Source organism: Diceros bicornis, chromosome 9 (genome assembly GCF_020826845.1).
Source record: "Diceros bicornis minor isolate mBicDic1 chromosome 9, mDicBic1.mat.cur, whole genome shotgun sequence".
In the NCBI taxonomy this organism is placed as follows: Eukaryota; Metazoa; Chordata; class Mammalia; order Perissodactyla; family Rhinocerotidae; genus Diceros; species Diceros bicornis.
The window spans coordinates 50512348-50529512 of record NC_080748.1 but is presented as its reverse complement, the minus strand read 5'-3'; the positions used below and the strand labels follow the sequence as shown (position 1 = coordinate 50529512).

At 35.9% G+C, this 17165-nt stretch overlaps 1 protein-coding gene across 2 annotated transcripts in view; it reads left to right on the top strand.

Moving 5' to 3' along the window:
- Window positions 1-1176: 1176 nt before the first annotated feature.
- The window catches only part of KLHL1 (kelch like family member 1), a 351208-nt gene continuing 335219 nt past the window's right edge, over window positions 1177-17165 (top strand). For both annotated transcript variants that reach the window (XM_058547700.1, XM_058547699.1), the window contains exon 1: window positions 1177-1676. In XM_058547700.1, the coding sequence (XP_058403683.1) occupies window positions 1177-1676 (500 nt within the window). The remainder of the gene's footprint in view (window positions 1677-17165) is intronic.

Here is a 17165-nt window from a genome sequence, read left to right as displayed (position 1 = left end):
CAGAATGGTGGCGTCATCACACTTTGACAGCAGCATCCCTGTTTCTTCTGTGTCTCACTACAGAGAAACTAAGGCTAAAGGTTAAAGGATGCGGTTTATTAAATAATTCAAGCCATTAACCTGCAACCTGCAAACCGATGGCAGCCTGTTAAGTTTACGCTGCCATGATTCACGTTTGGTGTTTTCTGATGCGAAAGCGTAATGCCTGTTTGCTTTACTTTTATTGCTACACAGTCCATGTAGTGAGGAAGGAGGATGAAAAAAGGTGACAGGACCCACGTAAGGGGACAATAAGAGCAGCAGACTCACTTGCATAAAGAAGATTGAAGCCTTCCCTCCCTCCCTCCATCTCTCCGTATAGGCCCCAGTGCACATCTGCGTCACTTAACGGGGGAGGAGGAGGCGCTGAGGCAAAGAGAAAATTGTACTGTGAGGACCTTGACAGCTTCACGGGCGGGCTTTTCCTTTTGCCTCCCTATATTTAGTGGAATATTTATTTTTCTCTTTTACAAACTGACTATATAAAACCACTCCTTCTCCCCTTGCAGAAAGCATTTGACTTTCTCAGAGATACGCGACAAGCTCTCAGGGCATCCTCGGAGAGAGAGGCGAGGGACAGGGGCGCAGGTGCACGGAGAAGGCTGGGGGGTGCGCTTATTCACGACTTGGGGCTCTTTCTCTAGGCTCTCCAGGCTCTGAACTCTGAGCTGCAAGGACAGGAGAGCCGACACCTTCCCGACTGAGGCTGTGCCACGGGTGCATCCCAGGGAGGTGTATCCAGCTGCCGCCGCCTCCCGAGCTTCGGAGAGCGCAGACCTCCCTCCCTCGCGCATCTCTAGCACCCAGGGTCGTCCCTCCCGCCATAACCACGGGGCCCCCGCGCGGGGATCGAGGATTCTCAGCCCTCGGCGTCCCGCTCCTGCCTCTGCTCCCGTTCAGTGGGCTCCCCACGCGCAGGTCCTGCGGACCTGACCGCAGCTGAGCCGCACGGCTCTGCTGTCCGCGCTCCGGTCGTCGCCTGGCAGGGCGCGCAGCCCGCCTAGCCCCGTCGGCTCCCGGGGTGCAGGGCGCGCATCCCGCATCCCCCTCCAACCTCGGGCTCCGCTGGCCTCCCCCACCAGCTGGCCGGTCTACTCCTGCGCCAGCCGAGGTCCTTTTGCCTTCCTTGCGTCAAGCATGTCAGGGTCTGGGAGAAAAGACTTCGATGTGAAGCACATCCTGCGACTCCGCTGGAAACTCTTCAGCCACCCATCGCCATCCTCCGGCGGCCCGGCGGGGGGCGGCTGCCTGCAACAGGACGGCAGCGGCAGCTTTGAACACTGGGGACCAAGCCAGAGTCGCCTGCTCAAAAGCCAAGAGAAAGGCAGCGTGAGCACTTTCTGGAAGAAGACTTCCTCTTCTTCCTCTTCTTCGTCTTCCTCTCCGTCCTGTTCCTCCTCTTCCTTCAACCCACTGAATGGCACTCTGCTGCCAGTGGCCACGAGGTTGCAGCCAGGGGCGCCAGGGCATCGCACCCAACAGCCGGCCAGGACCCTCTTCTACGTGGAGTCCCTAGAAGAGGAGGAAGTGCCAGGCATGGACTTTCCTGGACCACACGAAAAAGGGCTGGTCCCTCAAGAGCTCAAAGTGGAGCCGGCCGACTCGAGCCAGGCAACAGGTGAAGGATTTGGACACAGGTACAGTAAATCCTCACGGGGCATCCAAGTATCTCCCAATTTCCGCTTGTTTCCCCCCACCCTCGTGTGTCCTGGGACTTAGTAAGTCTAAAACGTTTCAACCTGAAAATTTTGGTAAAGAGATGCCAGCCCGGTTTTTATTAGTCAAGTTGTAATCTCGTTAAAAGTTTGCTCATTAATTTCTATTGGCTCATACATATTGCCTTGCTTTTTTGCAAGTTTTCAGAGTTGTAATCACAAATTGAACATATATGCATTTTGGTAAGTCTCCAGGTGGAGTGGTACTCATACGTCTGAGATTATAGTATTATTCTGTCATCTTCTGTCATTAAATTACATCAGTCTTCCAGTTATCTGATGTGAAACTTGCTTTAAATACCATTCAAATGCATCTCATACACGGGCATAGAAACTGACTTAGCATGTTATCTAGGATCACTGAGGCTTGAATCTATATTCCAGGAGTGATGAGGTAGACAAAAGGAGGCCACTGGACAGCAACATTATCTCTCTCCTTTGTTTTCCCCATGAAACACAGTGTTATTATTCCCTATCCCAACTTCCCTTTTTATCTTATCTTGTGTTCACTTTTGTCTTGTTCAAAGTCTTAGAATTAAACTGTTGCTGACCCTCTGTGCATTCAGCTGTCCTGATTTGTTGGCTCAGTATGAGATTGCTTATCCTTAGTAAGGTCAACATTTATTTCTTGTTTATTTCTAATTTACACTTCTTTGAGTAGAGTTCTCCTACTTTCAAGGCTTATAGAAAACCTTCACACACGTAAAACTCCTTCTGAGTTTTGCATTTTTAGAGAATCGTCTCATTATTCTGCACTAAATCTTTACTAGTTTTGGCATATACTGAGGCTATGAAAAGATTTGCATTTAAATTCATATGATATCAGAATACATTACTGAAGAACAAATACAAGAGAAACATAGGAAAAGGATAATGAATATGTTCATAAAATTTAATTACCTCAACAACAAATTAGAAACAGAAGCAACTTTTTAAGCTTTTGGTTGATTGAATTAGCTTCTTATACAGTGGATTAAGTCACAGAAAATGCATAAAACAAAATAATATATATAGGTGCTCTTTAATTATGTTGACAAATGTGGAGTTAGAGATATTAAAAAAATTATCCTTAAAAATTTTCAATTATATGGATTATATGGATTTAAATTTGAATTTTAAGAGCCTTGAACATAATCTAATATGATAAGACACTTAATGTAATGTAAGATTATTTTAAAGAAGGAGTACTTTAATTTGCAATTTTTAAGTATGTCGAAGTTTTTTCCATGTGTAGGAAACCTAAATACAAGTTTATCTACTACACGATTAAGTAACGTATTTTACCAAAATTGTTATAGCTTTGGGTACCATGAATACAAGGAAGTTATTTGATTTATGTATTAACTAATTACCTATAGTTTTAGACTTATTTTTTTAATATATAAAACATGTTGGGCTTTATCCCCTTTAGTTGAGTAAATATAAAACTTTTCTTCTTTCATTTTGGGAAATCATTCATAAACATTTAGCAATTCATCTTATATATTTAAAAGAAAACTAATTAGGCTAAATATTTATTACTTTGTTGAAACTGATATTTTTGTGACTCAGATAGTTTAGGAAAAAAATTCATTTTTTTTTTTCGGTTTTGTGAAGTCTTTGAATCAGCTTAAAATATCTGAACTTCTGGCAATATTAATGTTTGATAATTAAAAAAGCAATTTGCTTTATAACAAATACATTTTTAAGTAAATGAGGCATGTTTGGCATCAGTAATTTCTGAAGACTTTCACCTAAGTTGAAGAATCTGAGATTACTAATGGAGTATTAACTGAAGAAATTATAATAAAAAAATAAAACTAATAACTAATAGCTCAGTTAGGGATCAAACACCCATCAGATTTAGCTTCTAGTCTCTCACTTTTGAAAACACATCAGTGTTTTTCTTTACGAAGAGTTATACTGAAAATAAACCAAGTATCACCCCAAATCATCTTTATTATTGGAATGAGGGTTTCCTATGAGATCTTGCATATGTAAAATATTGAAAATCAGGTCTAATTTTATTTAAAAATTCTTATTAATACTTAACTCCTTTAGATAAATTTGAATGTCTCACTGGACAAATCAGGTAGCACTGAGAGTATTCTCATGGATTGTGTGTGTTCCTAAACCATGATAGAGCATTGGTTCTATGCTCATGATTGACTGAAACCACACTCCTAGACTTAGTAATTAGTCATTACCAATATATATTATTTTAATAGGTGATAAGAATAGGGTTCATTTCTCAGAAGAGACAGCATTTCCATAGTTAAATAACAAATGGAAAATAAGATGCAAAGTAACCAGTTATGTGGATTTACTTTTGTTTCTATCATAACACATGCAGGAAATCTGCATAGTGTTTATAATGATCTATGAGTACATAAACTATATAAACCCCACATGATAATTTTTGATTACTTGGGTCATTATTATATCACTATACTGTGATGTCACATTTGATATTTAGCATTTTGTTTTATCAATTCTGACTTCTATGCTAAATTAATCTTCACTTATAAAGCAAAAGTTGGCCCCTTTTCTGTCCTCTTTCTTCATTTTCTGATTTTTTCTTTGTTCATTTGGTATCACACTAGTTAGGAACATTGTTTTAGACAAATATAAGTAGCTTAGTTGATTTAATTTGTTGTTCAACCAGCAGCTGGAGGATGCTCAGGGGAAATTCCGGAGAGGTCAAATTATCATGGACTTGAAACATAAAAGTAGCAGGAAGACAGAGGTAAACTGATTCACTGTCAGTCTTTACTGTCCACCCTACTAGTTGTACATAAACAAGTCTCAGAACTCTACCTTAACCATTACACCATTAAGAATTCTAACTTTTACTGTAATGGGCTCCTGACCTATGCTATTAATTATTTATTTTCTCTACTTTACTGTCTGAACTTATTTGTTGGAAAGTGTATACTTTTCTAGCTATCAGATCATTATATATTTTTGGTGTGGATATTTTTGTCCAAAATGTAGTATACTAAGAAACCAAAGAGAAATATTTATATTCTTGAAGTTTGCAGTGATGTGAGTGGGAGAAGAGATGTCATGTTTAACTGCTTGCTTTTTCAGTTCTCTAAATTCTCATGGAGTGCAGTCATCTGATTGCATGGTTTCGGTTACCATCCATAAACAGTATTTCTAGATTTGCATCTCAAAACCTAGACCTCTCCCTGACCTCTAGTCTCACACATCTACCTCTCTACTTGACCTCTCCAGTGGATACCACAGAGACAATATAAATACAATGTGTAAAAATCTGAGCTCATGATCTCCCTTCTCTTGCTCCATTTCCTCCTTCTCTATTTCAGAGAATAGCTCTCCGTGCGTTAGGTTGTGCAAGCCAGAAATCGAGGATCATATTTGCCAACATCCTCTCTCCCATCATTTTCAATATTCCACCAAGCCCTGTCATTTTTACTTTGAAAATTTCCCCTATATCTGTCCCATATCTCTACATCTCCATTGTCTGCACTAATTCTAAGATACTGTCCTCTTTCAACTCAGATTCTGCGACTGTCATCTGTATAATCTTCCCTCATTAAATTTGCCACCCAAGTCCATTCTCCACACAGGAGTCAATGAAAATTATAAAATAAAAATCTGAACTATTTTGACACATCCCTCCCTCTCCTTTTTTTTTTTTCCCCAAAGCATTTCCACCACTCTCTGACCACAATCTACACTATAGACCTGCAGTCAATTAGGTCCTGAATGATCTGTCCCTTTGTCCGCTGGCTAGGCCCTTTAGTCACCAACCTTCCCATCACCTTCTGTCTTCCAGACTCAATGTCCCTCTCTGTAATTTTTCACTGCCTTTGGGCCTCATGAACTTGTTTCCTCTCCTCATATAGGCAGCTGTCTTTCCCTCGGTCCACCCTTTCCTGAATTCATTTCTATCCATCATTGAAATGTCTTGGATAAAATGTTTGTACCTTTCTCAGAGAAGTATTCATTAAGCAAATTCATTTTTTAAAATTTTTAATTTACTTTATCCCCTTGTTTTATGTTCTTAGAGTGGCTGCTCTCTACCTTTTCTTCAATGGCTTATTGTAGCTTGTAACCATGTATTAATATCTCTGTCACTTGTATTGTTTGTCTCTGAAAGCAGTTGCCCAGTGGAAAGGGTGTTTCTGCTTTGCTCATCATTTTATCCCCATCATGCAACATGTAGTTACTCAGTAAATACTGTTGAATGAATGAATATTTGTCATAATCATAATGAGTGACATTGATTAAGAACTTGCTATTAGCCAGACAACATATTGAACATTTATATTGTGTAATTTAATATTCAGAACAGCCCTATGATTCTGGTATAATTATGCATCCCTTCAGTACAATGATCACATAGATGAGAAGACTGAGATATAGACAGGTAATTAATTTGCCTAGAATCATAGGTTTGTGAATAGTACAGTTGGACTTTTAATCTTTGCTATCTGACTCCAGATACCACATTCCAGGCCACTTTGCCAACTCTTCCTTCCCTCTGCTTAAACAAACAAACAGAACAGAAGAAAAGAGGCTACAGCTAAGGTTATGCTGAAGAAGTTCTCTTATTCCCTTGGTGGAAATTATGCTTGTATTTGAATGTTTTAATAGACTTCCTAAAATGATAGCGATGGACAATGCCTGATAAGGCTCAATCAAAGAGGACTTCTTGGCCCAAGTTAGAAAGCACTCAATTATTTCCTGAAGTATGGTTCATTTGGTGCATTTTGCTTTATAATTAAACAAAAGTATGAGGAAATAACCTAGACAGGGAAAAATTACTTAATTTTGGAGTCTGAAAAAGAGCTTCATTAAAGAAAATCTGCTTCCGAAAGTCAGAACAATTGATACAGAGAAGTGTCACAGAAAGACAGTGTATGCCATTGGAATCTCACAGAAGCTGCTGGGACTTGAACCACATATTTGTTTAGAATGAAAAGGAAGCAGCCTTGCTTCAGTCAAAAGGAAGAAACAACTTTAAAAATGGTAAAGGACTCTTTCTTCAGAAAAGAGTTTTGAAACTATGTTTCTATAGAACGTTAAAATGAAATAATGTTCGTGTTTTCCCCGCAACCCCAATTTTGTAGTAAAAAAGAATATAGAGTGATTTTATTCAATTTTATGTCTTCTTTGCTAATTTATCCCAGGTTTAGGTGTTATACAATCTGCTACTCTTTAAACTAGAACTAGCAAAAGACTATACATTGTTTGGGGAAAGCTTCTTTTATTTATTTTAGCATGGATTTATCAATTTTATGTGGTGTTCTGCAGAGAAGCCCACAATTTCCAGGTGCCCTCTCCTCTAGTTTGCTTCAGGCAAACTAAGGTCATAAAGGAAAAAGAAATAAGACCACTAGATTGGATTTGCAGGCCCCCCAAACTCCAGAGTTATGTCAGAGAGAGATATAACTGTAAGTGCAAGATGAAATAGATATAACTTTTAATTATAACAAACAAACAAAAAAAACCCATGCTAATTGGGTGACCATATTCTGGTTTACTTTGATAATTTTCTAATGAATACTTTGTAAACTATATTATTAACCTCTTTAATGTACTGTTTTAAATAATTTAAAAATAATAAAGAAATCCTCCCTATCCAATCCACGTCAGCATTTGGTTAATATAGAACATAATATTGATGAAATATTTGTTTTTGTTGGCTTGTTTTTACCAAACCTTGGAAGACAATTTGTGTATCTGGGGATGATATGCTTCTAACTACTACATATTAAGTTAAATTTCATTGTTTTGGACCAAGAACTCTTATAGTATTTACAGGAAATTGAGATCTGCAGCATATTTTAGAGTTAAATCAAGTTTCTGAACATATAAATGGGTAACATTTTAAACAGAGTCTCAAAGTAATGAGAATTTCTTTATTTTATTTTACCATCCAAAATAGCTGTCAGTATTTTTGTGGTAGTTGTAAAAACAAATGCTCTGGAATTTACATATTAGTTTAGGCCAAATAATAACTAATTTACCTTTCTGCATTTAAGATAATGTAATTCAAAACTTTGAAGAAGACATCTGATGTAGACACATAATCTGAGCAGAATTAAAGATAGTTTTGAGGATCTTATAAGTCAAGTATAGGCAGAAAACCTGTTGCTCTATGTAGGTTTGATGTTAACTGCCTTTGCTGACTTTTCTGGCTGAGATTTGAGAGCAGATTGATCTAAGTTCTAACGAAAGCTTAACAAAGGCCAGCTTGACCAGAAAAAATGTGTGCTACAATTTTAGGATCCAGAGAAAAATCTGTTTTGAATGGTAAGCTTATGACGCAGATCAGTTTCACTGAAGATCATGTCACAGAAATGGTGCTTTTTGAAAATGATCTCGGAGTCTTCAATAATGGTAAAGAGTGGAATTAATCAATGTCAATTCTAAATTCTGTCTTTTCCATCCCTTAGGTAACCTTGGTTCCATTCTGATAACTGGTTCTTATAGGAAAATTTTCAGTTCAATTTATTACCATATTTGTTTGTGACACTATGTCCTGGTAAATCATCCTGGCACCTTTTTTCTTAGTGATATCGATAGGCATTTGCTCATGTAAATCAGCATTTTCATCTTGACTGAAACATAATGGAGCAACTTAACTTATGAGATTAGAAAATTGGGACGGTTTATACTACAAGGGAAGGGAAGGGAGGAATTTAACAATTTTATAGTTTTTCAGGACGTGAATACCAATATTTCTTTGTATCAACAATAAGATTATCTGTTTTTTTGTTTTGTTTGTTCCCTTAGTAGATTCTAATTATACTCAAATGTCCCAGAGGTCTCTTCAGGTCAGTATTCACAAATATCAGAGCTTCAGAGAAAATGGAAAAATAGCTTTTGTAAGAGAAACTATTTTTTGAATTTATATTTTTGAATTTATGAATATGAAAACATCCTGACTTTCTAACTCTGAGACTTAACTTTGAGCTCTGTTATATTGAAAATAAATTTGGAGTTATTTTTATCATTTGCAATAAAATTTAAATATTATTCCTACTTTTTTCAGCTACCTTACATTTGATATACTAGTATATAATTTCAATAGAGAGGTTTATACAAATTAGTATCTACATATTTAGTATTTAGTGATCCACTGATGATTTTTAAAAATTTACTTGTGTAATTTTTCTTAAAAGGCACGACATTTTTGGTTTATAAATATTTTATGATTCTAGTTTACATTGGTTTTGGTTAGATGAATAAATTGTTATTAGCAGTGTGAATATTCCCATATTATCTGCCTAGAAATCAGAAACTTTTTAGTTAAGATGAAAAAAATCCTTGGCCAAATAATATTCTAATCATTTTATTAAAGTCAGGATAAAAGAGGAATTGGAAGTCCTGCTTCTGGCTGATATAGAATAACAGGAATTGGACTTACCCTGTCACCTGAAATAACAACACAGAATGAAAGAAGGAAGGAAAGAAAACAAAGAGAAGGAAATGAAGACAGAAAGAAAGGGAAACAAGAGAAAGGAAGGAAAAGAAAGAACGAAAGAAGGGGGGGGAGAGAGAGAGAGAGGAAAGAAAGAAAGAAAGAAAGAAAGAAAGAAAGAAAGAAAGAAAGAAAGAAAGAAAGAAAGAAAGAAAGAAAGAAAGAAAGAAAGAAGGGAGGGAGGGAGGGAGGGAGGGAGGGAGAGAGAGAGAGAGAGAGAGAGAGAGAGAGAGAAAGAAAGAAAGAAAGAAAGAAAGAAAGAAAGAAAGAAAGAAAGAAAGAAAGAAAGAAAGAAAGAAAGAAAGAAAGAAAGAAAGAAAGAAAGAAAGAAAGAAAGAAAGAAAGAAGGAAAGAAAGAAAGAAAGAAAGAAAAGGAAAGAAAGAAAGAAAGAGGAAGGAAGGAAGAAAGGAGGGAGGAAGGGAGTGGGGGAGGGAAGGAAGGAAAAGAAAGAAGGAAGGAAAGAAGGAAAGTAACAATATATTAAACAACGTTTTTCAAGACACTGGACATCATCACTTGAGTCTTCAGAAGAGAAAGGACTTTGTTTCCTGAGAGCGGAAGGCTCATAGGTGCACAAATGCGGTGCTAGACATTTCCAGACATTACCTCCAGGTGCCATAGATGTGAGGAATATGAATAACCTATCAATGAGAGAGGTGCAAGGGAAGCTAAGTGGTGTGTGAAGCACTTTTGAAAGGGATAGTGCAAGTTTCAGACTGAAAATCTCAGGAAATCAGCTGAGGCAAAAGTACATAGCTTTATGTGTATGAGATTATGAAAAAACAGAATGACTAGTGAAGCTTGCATTTCGTGAGATGGTCAAGGATGGTAAGGGTTAGGAGCATAAGTGAGCTTAATTGGATGTAGTCTTCATTTGGTATCTGCTGGGGATTGGTTCCAGGATCCCCCCTGAATATCAAAATCTACAGATGCTCAAGTACCCTATGTAAAATGGTGTAGTGTTTGCATATAACCTCATACACATCCTCCTGTATATTTTAAATTATCTCTGGATTACTTATAATACTTAGTACAATGTAAATGCTAAGTCAATAGTTGTTATACTGTATTGTTTGGGGAATAATAACAAGGAAAAAAAAAGTCTGTACATGTTCAGTAGTTGCATCTAATGGTTCAGATGCGACCATTGTAGGCCTTTCGAACTGTGGTTGGTTGAATCCGTGGATGCAGAACTCACAGATACAGAGAGCCAACTGTAGTTCCATGTGGGCCAATGGTGAAAGATTGATAGATTTGGGTCTATTCTTCAGATGCTCTCAGAGAGGTTGGTTATGACCAGTATAGTCTCACCAAGCATTTGAGAGATTTTTTTTCATGGGTAAGAGGGTGAGGTTGGGCACTGTCATTATGAACAAGCTCAGGACTGGCTGTGTCATCTGTGGGGCCCCATGCAAAATGAAAATTATAAATTATTAATAAGTAATTATTAATTGTTAAAAATTACTAGGAATTTAAAGACAGACGCAGTAGAGCAAGAACCCTTCTGAAGATAGGGTCCTGGGTCACTACACAGGTCTTCATACATGAAGCTGGTCTTGAATAGGATTGTGACTACAGAACGTAAAATGTTGACACAATCTGTAAAGGGACCTCTTTTACATAACAATATGAGTAAAATGCATCTTGAAAAGCCAAGAAATGGAAAATCACTTCCAGCTTTAGTAACTACATCTTCAGTGGTTTTCACCAGATAAAAATTATAAATGGCTATAGCCCGAGTGGTCTCATGCTTAAGATTTTGCTCGACCTGGGTTCGTTTCCTGGTCAGGGAACCATATCACCCGTCTGCCAGTTGTCATACTGTGGAAACTGCATGTTGCTGTGATGCTGAAAGCTATGCCACTGGTATTTCAAATACCAGCAGGGTCATCCATGGTGGACAGGTTTCAGCCACCCGCTTCCAAAATACTTGGCCATGAAAACCCTATGACTAGCAGCAGAGCGTTGTCTGATAATAGCACTGGAAGGTGAGAGGATGGTGCAAAAAGACCAGGCAGGGTTCACTTCTGCTCTCCACAGGGTCACTAGGACTCAGAATTGATTTGACAGCACTAACAAAAAAAAAATGTATATATAGCTCACAAAATACTTACTAAAATATGCTTCTTTAATTTATTAATTTGAGGTGGTAAATAACTCCTCAAAAGAGTACAATGCTGCTGAAATATCCAACATATTATTTCACTTGAAAGGAAGGTTATTGGAACCAAGAAAGTAATATCAAAAGCTTGGACCTCAGGGAACTTAAAAGTAAGTATGTGTTGTTAGCTCTACTTCAAAATAGTTTTTTAATATTCACACACACGCCTATAATTTTCTATGCTGAGTTCAATATATGAATAAAAACGATTCCTACATTAACTCTTTAGAAAGAAAAGAATAAATGAGTAGCTTTATATTTCACTCAGCTTTATCCAATTTTATACTAGGTTGGAGAATTACATTGGTCCAGGAGCTAGCCAAGGAGAGGTATACCAAAGTGAGCTGATGCAATACCATCAACCGATGCAGAAGGATGTCAAAATAATACATTCACTTCTGAAAAATCAGTGATTACCACAATCTCAGGAAGCATCCTTTTTATCACTTCTTATTGACTACAATTATCTTAACGCTATGAGGTTAAATATAACTTTCCTTTTAAAAAATATTATATTTTATTTTGATGTGCAGATACATTTAATTGAACATATAAAAGTAAATTGACAATTATTTTGGACTTGTCTTTCGTGAGACAGAGAAACTGGCAGTTAAAAATTGGGAAGGAAGGATGCTGCACTTGAAATTGTAACAACTGAAAACAAATGTACGATTACTTAAGATTACAACTATGGCAACTTTCAAAATATCAGGGCTTTATTTCATTGATATTTAGTGTTCAATTGAGGGAAATGCATTAAAATCTTGAACATCCAATAAGAAGAATCTGAAACCCTTAAAACATCATCTCAAAGATATTTATAGTTGATAATTCTGGGCTCAAAGGTTATGGTGTGATTCCAGATCAATACAATATTTCACTAGTATTGCTTTAAATTTTATTCAGTTGCCAACTCTGTAATTTTAATATTTCAATAGACCATTTTATAGCACTTGCTATATAATATATATTGGTCATTTATATGAATATATGCTTGTTAAAGAGGGATAATTGTAGAGTAGAAGAAAACCTTGGATCGCTGCAAGAAAGTGGATTCTTCACCCATATCCAATATTCATAATAAGTTGAGAAAATAAAGCAATCAATAAAAGAGAGAAAGACAACCAAACATATGAGTTATGAAAAAACAACAGCATTTTTTCCATATCAAGTGGCAAGACTTCAAAGTGTTTCATAAGTAAAATATACATGGGGATATATCTATATCTATATTTATCACATAAATTAATATCATGCAAATATAACCAAACAAATGGGTTATATAAAACAAAAACATTAAGAATAAGAAGTCCTTTTATATCGAAGAAAAGTTTGCCCTGAAAGCTAAAGACAGGTCATCCTAACTTTGGCATGCTAAGTTATATAATATATAAAATATTTTAAGGTAAAAATTTGACTCAGTCATGTATTGAGTCAAATAGAAAGCTTTATTGAAGTAAAAATAATAGAGATATGACAAGTGACATTATATGATCACAATCCAACAAAACTGAACATCAACAATTTAAAGAGTCTAAAAATTGAATTCCTTTTACTGTAAACATAAACAAATAGACGTGTTATTTTGGATAATGACTATACTGAAGAACGTGAAAACTATGATTATTTAAAATGTACTTAAAAAGAGCATTTTAAATTGAAATGATATAGTTTTAGGGCTAAAGTTAGGAAAAAATAAAGCATTAACTGCTTGAATTTTTTAGGAAAAAAGACCAAAAAATAAGTGAATTATTTTTCAGACTAAAAACATTGGGGAAGAAATTCCAAAATAAGGGGGATGAAGATGAAACTAATAAAAATATTTTTAAAAATGACATAAAAATATATACCTAATAACCTGATCATTTAAAAATATTAATATATAAACTGCTGGTAAGCCTGAATGATCAAAAAGAGAAAAAGAAAATGTACTTTAGAAATAGGAAAAGCTATATAACTACAGATAAAGAAAAAATACCCAACAGAGAATGTTAGATTAAAAAACATGCCAATAAATTTCTAAATGTATTTCTGCTAATGAAAGAAGTATGTATTACCAAGTGGGTACACAAGGCAGTTGAAATCTTTAGATACGTATAGATAAAGCCTTCGGGCCCAGTTTGTTTTACAGTATATGTCTACATAGCCTTTAAGAAAGGGATAATAACTATAATATTTAAATGATTTATAGTCATAAAAATGCTGAGAAGTTCTCTAATTTCTTTATAAATAACAAATTCTGATTTCACAAAAATAAAGTCACTAAACAAACTTTGTAAATGTATACATATATTTATAAAAATTCTACTTGATACATTAAGAAGTTATCTATAGTATATTAAAATAACAGCTCCTGTTGAACAATAATTTATTAAAGACATGCTATGTCTCAACATGAGGATATCTATATCCAAAATTCATATTTGGCAAATAAACACAACAAAGTCAAAATCACATCAATATATACCAAATAAAAGACATTTAAATTCAACCAACATTTATGAAAGGAAACAAAACAAAAAAAGGAAAGGGGGCTGGCCTAGTGGTGTAGCAGTTAAGTTTGCATGCTCAGCTTCAATGGCTCAGGGTTTGCAGGTTTGGATCCTGGGCACGGACATACACACCGCTCATCAAGCCATGCTGTGGCAGCATCCCATGTACAACATAGAGAGAGATGGGCACAGATGTCAGCTCAGGGCTAAGCTTCCTCAGCAAAACGAGGAAGATTGGCAACGGATGTTAAGGGCTGATCTTCCTCACAAAAAAAAAAAAAAAGGAAAAGAAGAATTGAAGGAAACTACAAAAGAGATAAAGATTACTTATATGTTTAAAAAAGCATAATATACACACACACACAAACACATATTGGGAACGTATTAAACTGTTTCCATTAAAAAAGGAAAAGTAACATGGTGCCTGTTATAGCTGTATTTAGCTAATAAAATAAAAATTAAATGAAATAATTAAATATTGAAATAAATATTAAGCATTATTTGATAATTATAGCATATTGATAATGTGAAATAATGCTGAAAATTATCTTAGAATGAAGAAGAAAATTTAGTGAGGTGTCAGGATACCATTTCGTTGTTAGATCTCCCTACGCATACATGGACACTTAGAAATGGAACAAAATATCTTACCCACAATATGACAATATAAACAAAAAACATAATGAAAACCATAAAATATCTAAGAATAATAAGAATGCTTTATAATTTTATAATGAGAAACATATAGTCATATTAAAAGATCTAAACTAATAACCTGATTACAGAATTAAAATATATTTCTTGTTGAGAATGTAAAGTGAAAGCCAATCTAGTGAGCATTGAAATTGCTAGAGAATGGACAAAATCATTTTAAAGAAGTTGTGGTAGAATAAATTTCTGAAACTATCCAATAATGAAAATAGTGCCTTGGCTTATCATATATTATAATTTTCTACAAAGTTGATGCAATGAAATAGCATTATATAGACAATGATTAGATCAATAGATTCTGCTACAAAATAAAAAGTTCAGAATAGATGAAAGCACGTATGGAAACAATATGTGACAAAGGGAGCATTAAAAAATAAAAAGGAAACCTGCTTTATTGAATAAATGGTATTGGTATAATTGGGTTCCCATATGGAAGAAAACAAAATGAGACCTTTGGCTCAAAACATGCCACATTAAATAATCACTTGAATAAAACTATTCTTTATTGAATTACTAGGCAAAAATTTAGAAAAAAAATGTTGACAAATTTGAACATGAAAAAATAAAAATGTCTGAATGATCTAGTCTTTTGTCAAAATACAAGTGACTGACTTGAAACAAGTATTTGTAGCATTTATGATGGAAATGATTAATCTTTCTCAAATAGCAAATATATCTAAAATAGAAATTATGTCATGATACTCAAGTCACTATTTATCAGGTAAATGACTTAAATGTATAAAGTTATACCAGTGTTAGAAATAATCAGTAATATTTCATTGGTGGTGGGAATATAATTTGCTGTAGTTTAGGGGGAGAAGGGAAGCAAAGGGACAATATCTGTTGGTATGCAAAAAATATGAAAGCCTTTTTTTTTTTTTGGTGAGAAAGATCAGCCCTGAGCGAACATCCATTGCCAATCTTCCTCTTTTTGCCTGAGGAAGATTGTCCCTGAGCTAACATCTTGTGCCAATCTTCCTCTATATTTTGTACGTGGGATGCCACTACAGCATGGCTTGACGAGCGGTGTGTGGGTCCACTCCCGGGATCCAAACCCACAAACCCCTGGCCGCTGAAGCAGAGCACATGAGCTTAACTGCTACACCACCAGGCCGGCCCCTACAAAAGCTTTTTAATTCAGGAATACACATTTTGAGAATATGTCCTTCAGAAATAAAAGCACTAGGAGTAAGGAATACTTCTGCTTGCTCATCAGTAGAAGAATGACAAGAAATCATTTCAAATCCATCATGTAAAATATATCATATAAAATATATTATGTAAAATATATGGAGATAGGAAAAGAATGAATAAATGTAGAATGTCTTGGATAACAGTGTTCAATGCATCAAGCAATTTGTAAAATAATGCGTGAGATATGATCACATCATAGTAAAAATTAAAAACAAAAATATCCACATACGTGTCTACAAGGGTAAATGCCTTTGTAAAATCAGAGAGAATAGTATGGTAAGTCAAGCGCCACATTTTTTACATTTGTTACCTAAAGATTACAAGATTATTTTCTGTATTCTTGATTGTTACTTTGAACTTTATTGCTATTATATTTTTAAAGGTAATAAACTAAGAAAAGTTTGCAAAAAAGTTAATTTTTAAATATTGACTTTAAGAATAATGCATATAATTGGAGTCAAAATTTGGTAACTGCCTATGGAGATGTTCAAAAAGGAGCAATATTGCCATCTATTGGTCATTTATTCACATTGAAGCTACATGGTCCCTTGAAAAAAATATGAGGGGAGATGATTAAGCAGTTACAACGATATAATACAGCAGATAAATAAGGACATCAAAATATCCTAAGATGCTAACAAATTCACTACGAAATAATTTTTTTCTTACTCTTTATATTCAATTTTTACTCGTAAAATGAGTTTGGGAGTGCTCCCGCGTCTTTGCATTTTTGATGGTTTCCATATCTTTGTTGAACTTCTCATTTTGCTCATGCATTGTCTTCCTAATTTCATTTCGTTGTGTATCTATGTGTTCTGTCGTACTGAACTCCTTTAACAGGATTATTCTGAATTCTTTGTCAGACAGTTCGTAGATTTCCACTTCTTTAAGGCCAGTTATTGGAACTTTATGAGTTTCTTTTGGTAGTGTCATGTTTATCTGATTCTTTGTGATCCCACTATCCTTGTGTTGGCATCTGCATTTGAGTAAGCGCTCTCCTCTTCCAGACTTTACAGGTTCACTTTGGCAGGGAAAGACCTTCACCACTCTGCTCAGCTTAGGGTACTAGAGGGGTTGCCACTGCCCATGCTGTGAGGTTGGAGCGGGGTGATGTCACCGGCTGAGCTCCGTGATTGGGTTGGACTGCTGGTTGGGTTCTGTATTCAAGTGGGGCTGCTGGGTGGGCTGCCTGGTCAGATTGGGCTGCTGACCATGCTCTGCAGTCAGCTGGGACCATTAGCTGGGCTCTGCAATCACCTCTGGACAAGTGGGGTCGCAGGCTGTGTACCCTGGCAGGGCAATGCCACTGGTTAGACTCTGCGATTAGACAGGGCTGCAGGCTGGCCTCCACAAATTGCTCCTGATGAGGTGGGGCCTCAAGCTATGCCACCCAACCAGATGGCTATGCCCCAAAATT